At 34.3% G+C, this 14784-nt stretch overlaps 1 protein-coding gene across 2 annotated transcripts in view; it reads right to left on the minus strand.

Moving 5' to 3' along the window:
• The window catches only part of LOC140162441 (uncharacterized), a 72683-nt gene that overhangs the window by 45217 nt on the left and 12682 nt on the right, over nucleotides 1-14784 (minus strand). Inside the window, exon 2 of one of the 2 annotated variants that reach the window (XM_072185680.1) lies at nucleotides 13371-13550. The exons of the other annotated variant lie outside the window; for it this stretch is intronic. Within the exon in view, the coding sequence (XP_072041781.1) occupies nucleotides 13371-13550 (180 nt within the window). The remainder of the gene's footprint in view (nucleotides 1-13370; nucleotides 13551-14784) is intronic. 2 annotated transcript variants of the gene reach the window in all.

The following is a 14784-nucleotide window of genomic DNA, read 5'->3' on the forward strand; positions in this document are numbered from 1 at the left end:
GTCTTCTTGCACTCATGGACCACAATCACCTCATCCAAGTGGCATAATTCAATAACCTCAATATAACAATCATAGTGCAAAATTTGACCTCCAGTTGCTGAGTATGAGTTTTTGTACCCACATTTTCAAAGGTCATTCAATGAACACACAAATGTATTGGGGTTAGATAACTGTGCCCTGATAGATGAGCATATTGTGGGTCCTAGTGACTTACACTCGATATACTAATTTTTATATAAAGAAAGATCTCATAACGAGTATTAAATATATGATAAGGTTGTCCTTGAATTTCGCATTAGAGCAATCCGGTCTCGTAATGGGACATTCCAGTTGAAATCCATCACCCCAATGGAAGATATGACCTTAATCCCCACACAGGGTGTGTACATTTCAAATGGAGTCACCCATTCAGGTTCTAGTAACCCCATTTGCAATTCACACTCCCTGTGTGGAAGATTAAGACCATGTATTCCATACGGGGTGTACTGACTTCAACTGGAATAGCCCAATAGCAGAGTTAATAGAATAACTTGCAAGAACATAATAGGTTTCATGCTTATGCAGAAAACAAAACAGAAAGCATCTCTGCATAGAACTGTTTTACTTAAGGTTATTAATTATTTTAAACTGTTGTGATTTGGTAGTTCACAGCATCTTACGAATGGTAGTGAGCTTTGGCAAAACCTGCATTGCTCAATTCATAGCGAGCGTGTAGAAGAATTAAAATATCACAAATATACTTTTATAGGTGCTGTGGTTCTTGAGTTACGTTGTAAAGAGGGCTGAAACAACAACACTTTTGTAAAACGTACATAACCCATTAACAACAATAAATTAAGCAAGTTTGCAAAGTATACGATTTGTAGAATGAACTTTTGCAAAACATTAAGGTGTTAATTTTCAATAATATATTGATCTAGATAATGAAAATCGATTTTTAGGTTGCTTCGACCAACAATACATCGTCTACTGTAATACTATAGTATATTAATATTCTAATAGCTCCATACATGATGACTATAAAAAGACTGTAGGAATTTCAAGTGTTTTAGCTCTGCTTTCCATTAATTTTAACAATATCCTCAGAAACGTTATTCTACAAGAAGTGAGAACGAAAAGAAAGAAGGAAATCTCCAACTGAAGACAACCCAGAAAATTAACAACAATGTGACAATATCCTTTCAACCTGCTCCCACAAAATAAAGTCGCTATAGGCACTCACTATAGGAGATACAGTCCATTAAATACCACAAAATGCAGTAGAAAACAAAAGAAAATCTGGAGGAAATGTTGATTTTTGAAGACAAAGTCTAAAGCAAAGAACCAGCCTAACATGTTTGGTGTGAAAGGTATAAAATAATGAGTTCAAAATCGGAATATCTGCATTATTATTAAGCAGCCTGCATCATTTGTATTGCTACAACAATTGGATGATTTTATCACAAATACAGGCGATGCTCATAATTTATGAGAGGTCATTACACCAAATTTACTGGTCTCACAAATTATTTACGTTTTACTGCCTCAGATACATTATTTGGATATAAGGATGTATTATGTAAGTATACCCTTACTCGTATATTTTAATTCTTAGCTCTTCTTGATCCGGCAGCGCTACTTTGAACTCATTAACGTTTATTCTTTTAGGTCTTCATAATTAAGAAATTTATATATTTTTGTTTCTTTACATTTCGCTTATTTTGTGAAACCTTTGTATACATCAGGGGGAAAGGAAATATAAAATCTATCTGCCATCTTTCGGTGCTTCTCAATATTTAAGGGTGGTCTTAACCCTGGAATTATGGAAACTTTCGGGCTTCATAACTGCTAAATTATTAGTCTAAAGAATATAAAAGTATACATTTTTAGACTGGAAATGACTTGGTGAATTCATCTGTGAGGTCCAATTTGGGGCAAAATGCTCATTTTGGAGAAAATCCCCAAAACAGGTTTTTTGGCCCAAATTTTTTCAGTAACGTAACAAAAAAATTGTTTGGCCAAAAAATTTTTTTTATTAATTTTTAAAAACTAGATAAAATATCTAGGGACCGTTTTTTTAATTTTTTTTAATTTTGACCAACCTTGAGAAATTTGCACCAAAAATGGTCAAAAAATGCAAAATTGTCAAAAAAAATCATAAAAAAGCCTGATTTTCACCCGAATTTCAAATATTTTTGGTGAAGTTGGTCAAAATTAAAAAATTCATCAAGTCATTTCCATTCTAAAAATGTATACTTTTATATTCTTTAGACTAATAATTTAGCAGTTATGAGGCCCGAAAGTTTTCATAATTCCAGGGTTAAGACCACCCTTAACTCTCTCCACGCGGGTGTCGAATGCAGACGACAAGTTAAAAAAAAAATCAAATTCAAAAATTTCAGAATTGTAAATTGTAATGACCATATTTGGAATTAGCATGAAAAATGCATTAAAATGAGTACAAACAAGCCTAGTATTGGTTCAGTGGTTCTTAAGATAGCTCTTGATATTTTGAGAAAATATCTCAAAATTTGGAGTTTTTATGTTGAAGCCTATGGCTAGCATGCAGAGCATTAAATACACTCTAATTTCACACTATTCATTTTCCTGATTAGAATCCCTACTCATTTATATTATTTTTGATCCCGTAACTATTTCGTTTTGATGAGATTTATTGTTCATTTTGATTAGGTATATTTTCACTTTGAACCCACTATCTTATCAAAATGAATAGTTTCTGTTTTTATTTTAACAAGTTACTATTTAATTTGAAAAGATCTCCAACTCATTATTTGACAAGATTATCCATTTAAATTTGAAAATGTTTTATTATATCCCCCTCGAAGAAGACAAACTATTCAAATTTCATTGTTTTGGTCATTTTGATAAGAACCTATTCAATTTTGACAATAACTCATTCATTTTGTTTTAAATGACATGGCAAACTTATCAAATTTGATGAGTTTTTTGTCATTTTGATGAGAATATCCGATTCGTTTTGAAGAGAAATATGTTCATTTTGAAGAGAAATCTGTTATATCCCCATCCGAATAGTTTCCCATGTCAAATTTGACAAGTTTCTATTAAAAAATGATTAACTCGTTTTAAGAGTGTACGAATTAAATATTTGTCGGTAGAATAAAACAGAATTGATGTTGGTGTTCCATAAATATGAATTTCACAGAAACGCCAGGAACCGTATGTCTAATTTAGATCGGAGATTAGAATCGTCGGCAGCTCACCAGAAATGAGAAGTAAGGATATGATGAAATTGAAAAACTAATAATTGATACAAGCCTATACCTTGTTTAATCGCACCGCATTTGGTTATCCATGTAAGCGTTATGAACGAAAAAATGTTACTAAAATATCTTACAAAATATGAAATATATACCGTATACATAATGTGTTGCGATCCAACATTGTGTCTACTTCTGATGTCAGCAAATATTAAAAAAATATGAAACACAACATGAAACACGAACAAGTAAACCAACAAACGATGAAAAATAAACAAAAAGCCCGACAACAAACAAACAACAGACAACAAACAAACAACAAACAAGCAGTAGCATAGCCAGTGGAGGGCATAGTACCCCTGACAAAAAATGAAAAAGAAAAATGCCCCTCTGACAAAAAATGAAAGAGAAAATCGGAAAGGAAAAGAGAAGGGGCAAGAAGCCCGTTCCACCAAATTTCACCCCGATCATGGGCCAAAATAGTGTTACATACAAAAAATGGTCTCATTCAAGACTTTTTTTTAAGTGCTCGAAGACTTTATATTATAGTGTACATTTTATATAGTCTCTCTAAAAACGGTATACGTATATCCCACCGATAATACCGGGTAAAAATGATGCAAAAGGGAATTTTGTTCGTCGTTACCCCCAAATTTTTGATTTTGCCTCTATCCTCACCCGACCAAGAAATCTGGCTACACCCCTGCAAACAAGCAAACATATAACAATGTTTAGCATTTTCATGGCAAGCATTCCCCACCACCATCTGTGATCTACATGCTGTGTTTCATCCTGAAAACATGATCTATCCTTTCATATGGGAGACATTACATCGTTATACCGGAAGAAAATTTATAGGGCGAATTTATTTATCGCGAGTAACGTTATTATTATGCCAACGTAAGCATTTTACAGCTTATTTGTAATAGTATACAACCAATGAAAGATGATCATAATTATGATTGAGAGAAGAAGTGTAGTTTTCCTGGAATAATATGTTCATCTCTTTCTTCCATGGTAATGTTCTGCATATAGAAATACAACGAATGGGCTATTTCAATCCAGGTGAAATCAATACCCCTGTGGAAGATTTTGGAACTATCTTCCACAGGGAGAGTATGTTTTTCAAAAGTGATTGGTCAGGGTTTATCATTTTGAAACTCATACTCCCCCTGTATTATGGCTTTACATATCTTCTACAACTGGAGTGAGTATTTCAAATGGAAAGTTCTATTTGAAACTCATACTCCCTCTGTGGAGGACTTTAATTAAATTTTCCACAGGGGTAGTGTGGAATTTAAATTGAATAGCCCAATGCTTGATAGCTCTTTTATATCTCCAGGAAATGTCCCATTCCCCATTGAATTCTTGTCGTAAAGGTTTAGATAGCGAATTATAGCATCATCCCCAAGTGCACTACTTCAACTCTTATTCTTTTCAAAACATCGTTTTGGTAGCAGTTGAATCTAGCTTTAATACGTATTTTTTCTTAAAGGTTAAGGTAAACAAAACAAACAAATAAACAAACAAACACTTCATAAACGTAGGTATTATAAAAAGTAACTTAACAACAATTTTGTAATTGAAAAAGTACGATTTTGTGAAGTCCACGCAATTGCCTTTTGACTGCTCACATCTCTCACAAAAAATTCAATTAATGGTCAATTAACCACCCTGCGCATTCCTTGCCTAGCCTCTTCTCCAGAGACCACCAATGGCAAGTACTGAATAAATGAACAGACAAATTAGGTGAATGTCCGTTTCCATAATAATCCCCACATAATAATGATCTCACTCCCAACGGCACATTTCATTGCCCATCATTTAATAATCATAACTCAATATTTGTTGACCTGAAGTTGAGGAGTAGCCTATGAGTTTTAGTAACTTCATACAAAGGTCGTTTTATGAATGTGGAAATATATTGGGGATAAGAACTGTGTCACGATAGATGAGCATATTTTGATGTCCTAGTGCCAGAAAACAGGCCTACAGACCCCAACCCTGTATCCACACATTTTCGACATTGAACAAAACCGCACTCGAACGCACGCACGCAACTATATTTTGTGCAATGTTCGTAGTAAGGTGCACTTTCCCGTTTTTGGATGTCCTCACAAAATAAAATAGGCCCATATTTCCTGTACTATTATCACTCGTACTGTGGTCGTTCATTGTCATCGCTATCTTATTTATTTATTTATTTATTTATTTATTTATTTATTTATTTATTTATTTATTTATTTATTTATTTATTTATTTATTTATTTATTTATTTATTTATTTATTTATTTATTTATTTATTTACATGCTAATTAATTGCTTGATTCATTGATTGAATTGATTCATTCATTATTGCATTCATTCGTTTTATTTATTTATTTATTTACTTATTATTTATGTTTATTGATTGATTGATTTAATCAAATCAATTGATTAATTAATTTATTTACTTATATATTTATCTATTTATTTATTTACATATTAATCAATTAATTAAATTGATTCAATATTTCACTCATTCATTCGTTTATTTATTTATTTATTTATTTATTTATTTATTTATTTATTTATTTATTTATTTATTTATTTATTTATGTGTATTCATTGATTGCTGATTGACATACTCATGTAGTAGTTTACTTTCACCTGTTTTGTTAAGTGAAGCTTTGTATTATAACCGCAGAAACGGTTAATTTATTTTTACGGTGTCTTGGCCATATTTCATACAACATGTTTGACATTGACTTAAATAATAAACGGATTAATGACAAACACATGAATGAATTGTTGTCGCCGTATGGTTCACGATCAAAATCATTATGGTGTGAAGATGCATTGAGGCCTACGGGAATAGGGTGATTGGAGAGTGTGGAGAGGAGAAGGTGTTGGCATTTTTACACTAGTTACTTTAAACAATGGCAGTATAATTGTTGTCTTCTTAGTCGGTATTCCAAATATTTTTTCGTGTCATTTTAAATACAAAACATGCCCCACATGCACCCAAGCACACACCACGCCACATACACAGCCGAACCCCATCCACACATTTTCGAAATTGAACAAAACCGCACTCGCACACGCACGCACCCCCCGCACGCACGCAACTATATTTTGTGCAATGTTCGTTGCAAGGTGCGATTTCCCGTTTTTGGATGTCCTCACAAAATAAGTATTACCATTCGCACTATGATCGATCATTGTTGTCTTCGTCATTATTTATTTGTATATTTATTTTTCTGCTATTTGAGCAAAAAGCAAGTAGTAAATATACTTCGCATCCGTCGCTTATTTGTTAGCGATTGAAGTAAGAAATGAGCCAAGGGGAATCCTGGCAATTTTTATTTGTATATATATCGTTGACGATCTTTTAAGATTAATGGCTAAACTATATGCATACCGTAGAAACCCGTCTATAAGGAATAGAAGCGACTGTGATGATAGCATATTTCACGCTAGCGCCCTCCACAATATTATATCATTATGGAATTTGAGCAAATCATTTACCGACACAAGCAGGTATACAATGTATTATTTTATCTTTATTTCGCATCTCACGAGCATAGCTCACTTGGCAAGGCATAAGACTTTGGTTCTTTAGATCGGAAGATGGTGAGTTCGAGCCTCATCACGGTCACACAAACTTTTATAAACAAAATATTGTTCAAACTTTTCATTTATATTTTCTTGCATTTTCTAAAGACTCCTTTCGTGATCATTTTTATTCATATTTAGTTTAATTTATTCTATTGTTTTTCTTTTATTGTTTCTTTTCTTTGTCTTTTTTTCTTGTTTAATTTTATTTTTTCTTTATTTTTCTTTGAGTCATATAATATTGGCAGGATAAGGAGAGGAGGGAACTAAAGACCCATTCAGTGATTTGCTCATCCGGACGATCGTAAAAATCATCAAAATTCACCTTTGTCATTGTCATAGATGTGGTAACATAGCCTGCTAGTGGTTCAGCAGAAAACCGTGTGACACATAATATACATTTGGCTACATTTTATTATACGATAAATACGAATTTATTAAACATGGTAACAAATATTCTCTAGCAGATCGGTTATACGATGGAACTGGTAGGCATAGGCCTATTATAAATTCGGGATATTAAATATCTTTCTGACGAGACAGATCTGCGCATGTGGTCAAAGACGATTCCTTACTAGCCATGCGACCGTCCGCTGGAATTAGTTGAATCGCTATGGCTGTTGGTCGGACCTCTCATCTCTCCACATCGATTGTGACCTATCCCCGACATTGCCCTTATGAACTCACATCCTCCTGTTTTATTCAATACGCTGGCGAAGTTACGTAATAATCGGATTAACTACCATGCATAGCAATAGGTGAAAACAATTTTTGAATATACCGCGTTATACACTGATACGTTCAGGCGGTACCTCTTCATTGAACCATATCATGCTGCACCTGTAAGATCTTTGAAAAGACCAGTATTGTATTCAATCTATGATTGCAGACATACACAGTACAGGTGATGAGTGTAACCTGCTTGTAGCGCAGCGCGATATGTTCAAAATTGTTTTCACCTATTGCTATGGTAATTAATCCGATTAATTACGCAACTTCACCAGCGTATAATGGCCGAATAAATTCTGACCATCACTTGGCTTGTTGGATTCGTCTATACTACAATTCGCTGTCGAAGTGACGTAATAATCGCAATAATACTACCATCAAGCAGATTGCACTAATCACCCGCGTATGTCACCAAACATAGATTGAATACCACTCTTTTCATAAATACTAATCTTACATGGCGAGTGATTAGCATTTCTTTGACAACTATGGTTTAATGCATAGGTGCCACGTGAACGATGAAGTGCAGGGCTATATATTCGAAATTGTATTCATCAATTGCTATGGTAGTTAATCCGATTAATTACGTCACATCGACAGCGAATAGCCTATAGTATGGGTTCAAGTGGAACAAAAAATAGTGTATGTCCATTGCTAGCTATGGTAATTAATCATGTTAGTGTTTACATCACTACTTCGGTGAAGACAAGAGAAGTGTGCCTTCTCTACCAACGCCTGTGATATAACAGGTGCAAGCGAAACAAAATTGAATGACCAGAATAGTTTCCTTTGTCAGATGAATTGATTGAAGTTTTTGAAGACACTCTATTCTTGATGGGACAATAGATTCAAATATGGAATAATTATTATTCCTCATCTATTTTTTTTTATTGAAAAACTGCAATTGTGGCAACAGAACAATATTTATTTTGATTTCATTTCAAGTAGAAACAAAATCGTGCTTAAGCCAAAAACGCACCCTACCTCAAGAATTGGGATGGCACAAAGGTGCAACATAGGTTTTATTGCAAAGACGAGGACAGACAAGTAGTTACAACACATCTGTCTAACCGTGGGTTTCGCTATTATTTAGAATAAATGCTTTTACTAGTTTCTATAAAACCACAAAATTACTAAAAAAAACTATAAAAAAAACTATAAAAAACAAACAAAAAACGCACCTAAAATTAAAAGTAGAAAGGTAGATTTGAAGAAAGATAAAAAGAACATGTCAAAAAGTTAAAATTAAACGAGAATGAAAACACGGAACCGGTGCCCGGACCATGCTCTCTTCAGCATGTCTTCAGTTCCAAAGTCTGACGCTCTATCAATTGAGCTATACGATCCTGATATACGAAACAGTCGTTATTATGTCAATACAATTGATTGGTGTTACAACATACTTAGATGGAATGCATAGCCACCCAGTGCCAGTATATATTTGCTCAAACTCCAAATACAACAAGCAACCAATTTTATTGAGGGCGTTTCTTAGGTATATCCTTGTAGACGGGGTTTTACGGTATATCGCATGAAGAACGCAATATACAAATCACTGCATGTGAAGTAAACAATTTGGCTATATGACGATTAGATTAAATGCAACAAAAATCGCGTTCTTAAAACCGTTTTACTCACATCTAAATGTTCAAGCTATTTTTTTCACTTTCCTTGATATTTTATCAATTCACATTCAAATTACAAGTTTCTCACAATCACATGTGAAGTGATGTGAAGTAGAGTAACTACAATAGCCTCTTGGTCATGATAGGCTAATGTTTTTAAATTAAATATGTATAATATAATAGCATGATACATACATCATAAAAAAAACCCATTGAGTTCTATACAGTTCATTGTACATATATTGGGCTATTCCAGTTGAAATCCACGCCCCTATAGAAGATAATGAATTTAGCTCCCACGCGGGGTGGGATGTAGGTTTCAAAGGAAGTCACTCATTCAGTTTGAAATCCAAATCCATTATGTGAAAGATTAAGGTCGTGTCTTCCATAGGGTGTAAGGATTTCAACTGGAATAGCCCCTTACATTGAATAATAGCCGAATCAATGAATTATAGATTCACATTAGAGTCCATATATGGCATATTTCATTTAAATGTATTGATAAATGAGGTCAAGGATAACATTAATGTTGTATAAGGTGCACATCCTGCACGTTTAAAATGATGATAATTGATGAAAGTCAGGGCGTATGCCTTTAATAATAACCAATCGAAGGGGTGGAGTGGTGGTTGGTGCATGCAGAGATAATGGATTTCCACGAAAACATTACAGCATAGGCCTACCCCTTTTTAGCTCTTTTTTGCCCTAACCGGGAGACAAATTGGGGAGGGGGAGCAAATTCTGTAACTGATTAAAATAGTGACCCGATCCAGTCGACTCAGGCTAAAGTCATATATTTCCAAAATTGGTTTCAAAGTTACACATTTTACAATCATGTTCATAGTCTTAAAAACTATGACTAACTATATAGGCCCTGGCTATTTCTGGCTACAAGTATATCTCAGTTTCGTGAGCCTGAGTGGACTAAATCGGGTCTATATAATGTACGGGGATTTATTAAAACCATAGGCTGATCTAAACATGATTGCTGATGACATAAAGATGTACTTTGCATGAAAATTACACGGGGAATGTTGTAATAAAAATTATATTAAATATTCAAAATTATTTTAATTTTTCTATAATATATCATTTATACAATATAATTGAGTATTAATTTATACACAATTATTTGTAGTGCCTATTGGAACATTAAAGTATATATTTCATTCTAGAAACAATACAACGAGCAAGCAAAACACATCTGAACCATACCAATCAGTTTCGGTGATTTTCATTTCTGTACGGCATTTCACTATCTATATAGACTGGCGAGGTGGTTCACCTCTCTATTATCTTAAATTTAATATTTTGAGTGCGAATATAAGAAGTTCAATGCCATTCATATTTTTCTATTTGAGTTTTAGAAGTGTACAATATAGCCAAATGCAATGCCAAACAAATGAAGCATGCAGCTTTAAAGGAGTATTTTGTGATTCTAACATTCTCTTTTTATGATAAGTTTGAGTACATATCCACAAAAAAAAGCGTATTCCAAAATTTCAGCTGATTCCAAATTAGGGCTTGAGAGTTATGCATGATAAACCAAACACGATCTAACAAGTGTTTAGAATTATAACTCACATTTTTAATAGTCAATTTAAAAAAAATATCTTCAATAAACAGGAAAAAATATATTAAGTCAGACCTCATTAGATCGCGTTTGATCCCATTCATCTTGACACAAAAGCCAGCTTATAAAAAATTATCCGAACACACTAATAGGTTTCACATTATACAATATATCTTGTAAGCTGGATCATTCTGAAATGAGTACACATTTTCTCATCATCTGTTTACGATTGCGCCAAATTAACAGAAGAATTCGGCACAGACTTGCTAATGCATATGACATCAATTGTCCTCTCAATTGGGCTATTCCATTTAAAATCCACACTACCCCTGTAGACTGAAGATTTTGGAAATATCTTACACAGAGGGAGTAGGATTTTCAAATGGAATGAACCCAATATGCAGCTCTATTCGAAACTCACCCTCCCTCTGTTGGAAGATTCAGGTTGAAATTTCAAATGGAGCTGTTTAATGTTCTTATTCCATTTGAAATTCATACTCCCCTCGTGGAAGATATTTCCAAAATCTTCCACAGGGGTAGTGTGGATTTTAAATGGAATGGCCCAATGCATATGACATCAATTGTCCTCTCAATTATAATCAAACTCAATATATTGTGCATTGAAGCAGGACAAGACACACCAACAAATTGCCATGACTGCTTTTACCAAATTTGATCTAAAAATCCATAAATTCGTCTGGATTCCATTATTATCGAGGCATATCTTTTATACATTTGATGAACCAATAGGCCTGTCTGTACTATATGAATGTGTTTGCATGCTTATTTCAAATATGGTTTTGAAATTTTTTTTAAATTTGTGATAAAATTAAAATAAAATTCAAAGTACCATCATTCACAATTGACATTCACTATGGATCACAATAGCCTCATCCCAATGGCATAGTTCAAAACCCTCAATTAAACAAGCATAGTGCAAAATTTGACCTCAAGTTGCAAAGTATGAGTTTTTGTACCCAAATTTTCAAAGGTCATTCAATGAATGTACAAGTGTATTGGGGTTAAAGAACTTTGTCCTGATAAATGAGCATATTGTGGATCCTAGTGATTGTCAGAGTGTGTAGACATAAAGCGTTGTCTTGACAATGGCCGTTTCGCGCTGATGACAACCAGATGACCTCTGGTATTATCAAAATTACCTGTTTTACCTATAAAAAGGAATCGTTGGATTTGATCTAAAAATGTGGATACTTATTAGCAAATGAATTGATAGTGGACGTGAGAAATATGGCTAGTTGATGTATACACGCAGTACATGGATATAGGGGGACATTTCCTACAGGTGGTGTATGACGTGCATTCCCTAAATTCAGTAAATTTTCATCGTCAACCGTGTAATTGAATGGGATTATTTTGAAATTTTAAAACGCTTGAAATATCACAAACAAATAGGCCTATGTTGATAAATAATATAAATACAAGCTAAAACCGTTGGGGTTCGATAATGAACCCCACAAAACTAACCGAGTATATGGAAAATGCCATATACGGCCGAGCGGTTTCACGAGTTGCCGGCTCGATCATGTCATCCGCCGCCTGATTCCCTACTCACGATTCCAGAAAAATACAGCACTAAATTTGTTTGATTAAGAAATATATTATTTTGTTTTGCCAAAGGAAATACCGTAAACGTTCGCCTAATGGCGCACCTTAAGAATTAAGTGTACGAGCCCTTATTTGCTGGTGGGATTTTTATGGGAGGGCACTTTGGAAATTAAGGCCAAAAACCTTGTACCAAGACTTATTTCAGGTTCTGCATTTTTAGTTTTGGAAAATACATATTTTATTACCAACATTCACATAAAATATTAAAATTATATGTAAAATTAACTTTTTTTTGGGTCAAAATTGAGCAAAATCATTAAAACAATGCATTTCCCCAAAAATATTACATTAAGATATAAAGATGCAAGTTGTTTTTTAACGAATATTGAAAAACATGTGACATGTATTCTCCACAGCAAATATGAAGTTCATATACTTTATTTACTTTCAAAGTTATACATGTAGCTGTTTAAATATTGACATTTTTGGTAAAAAAAGGTAAGAATATCACAAAATCTGCAATTTTCAACCCAAATAGCTCAGCTCACGTCACTTTTCAGAAATGCCAGCCGAGTTAAACAGAAAGATTAGACTGGTTAATTCTAACCCGGCTGGCACCTTTGTCTCAATTGCACGAAAATCTTAACTAGAGCAAATAAACCGATGTGGCCTCTCTACTAGACACGATAGAGGAAACACAAACAAGAACTGTCTTTAAAAAAGACAACGCGGTTTGTATTAGGACGGTGGAAGCCAGTACTACTAGGCTAATAGTAAGAGAGATGATTATAACGGACTTATGTGAAAAACAGTTCATTAATATGTAATTTTAAATGAGTGAGTTTCAGAGATGTTTAAAAATGTAAAATGAGTTATATAGTAGAGTTTTTCACATGTAAATGAGCGATCGATGACCATACTGAGTAGAAGATGATGAGTTGGTTAGTCGAAACAGCAGAAGATCGAAGATAATATGTTGTCTGATGAGTTCTTGAAGATAGACAGGTGCAAGACCATGAATACATGTGAGGTGAAGAACTTTGTGCGACACGATCATTTACGTACCTCGTTAAAAAAATCATCATCTTTCCTCGATTTCTTTTTCTTCTTCTTACCGGTCTCGGATTGCCGCATCCCCTGCGTGTCTCTTTTTGTGTTCACAGAGCGCTTCTCGCGTATCGCGTCCCACGCGTGCCGCGTCGCCTGTTCGCCGAAGACGCCCTTGGTGGGGATTTCATATCGAACCTAATTTGCATAACATCGAAAGGAAAAACATTTGCAAAAATAACGTTTAGTCATGAAAATATATGAATGAACCCCGTTCATTTTACTTACCAGAACATTAATTGAAAAAACGTGTAAACAAACAAAACAAAAAAAGTAACATTATTTAAAAAACAAAAACAAAAAACGTTATTTTCCTCCATTTTCCTATCGTACATGAGGGTCACCAGTCATGATTCTCGACCAATCAGATATGTTGAAATCATGAAAGTAAGTATGACAATACTTTATTTCATTAGTAGCTAAACGTATTTATGAACAAAAAAATCTGTCCAACTTTGCTGTAATTTTGCTGCATAATTTGGTTCACGATCACCTCAATTTCGGCAGTGACGTCAATGATTTTTCGCGGTTGCGCCGACAAACCGCCCGTACGCGTGCGTGTACACTCAGCGAGTTTAACTTTACGCGCGCGATTTGATACTGCGGCGAGCAAAATACGCACGTACGTCACTGCCCAACTTCAGGTGAACAAACTATAGCAGCAAAATTATTTTGTACCGAGACGCAATGTTTCTGCAGTACAAAAATGTTGTGGTGGCACCAATAATAGAGCTATTTCTGATGAATTAATTAATAACTTGTGACAATATGTAAGTGATTACTATTGCAATGTGTCTAGACCAGACAGATAATAAAAGAATGTGTGTTCATTTGAATTCATTTTGACAATGAACATGAAAGCGATCTGCTGACACATAAATCAAAACGCAGTCAATGGTGTCAGAAGATATCAAAGTAGCATTTGGTTATTCCATACACTATGGACCACAATGGCCTCATCCCAATGTCATAGTTCAATAACCTCAATTAAACAATCATAGTGGAAAAGTTGACCTCAAGTTACAGAGTATGAGTTTTTGTACGGTTCCCAATTTTTCAAAGGTCATTCAATGAATATGCAAATGTATTGGCAGGGTCGGATCCAGGAATTTTTGATAAAGGGGCGCCTTTTTGGTCGACGACGAAAAAATGTGTTAAAGGGGTTACCCCTCGAAAACTCAACGGTTTTGGCCCATTGTTTGCTGTTCATGGCCGAATTTGTTCCTTTTTTTTTAAATTTCTTACAATTTTTGTATTTTTAAGTTACCGGCGCCCTTTGCTAGTCAAAAAATAGAGGGGCGCGCGCCGGCTGCGCCCCCCTAAATCCGCCCCTGATTGGGGTTATAGAACTGTGCCTTGATAGATGAGCATG

This window comes from Amphiura filiformis, chromosome 10 (assembly GCF_039555335.1).
Source record: "Amphiura filiformis chromosome 10, Afil_fr2py, whole genome shotgun sequence".
Classification (NCBI taxonomy): Eukaryota; Metazoa; Echinodermata; class Ophiuroidea; order Amphilepidida; family Amphiuridae; genus Amphiura; species Amphiura filiformis.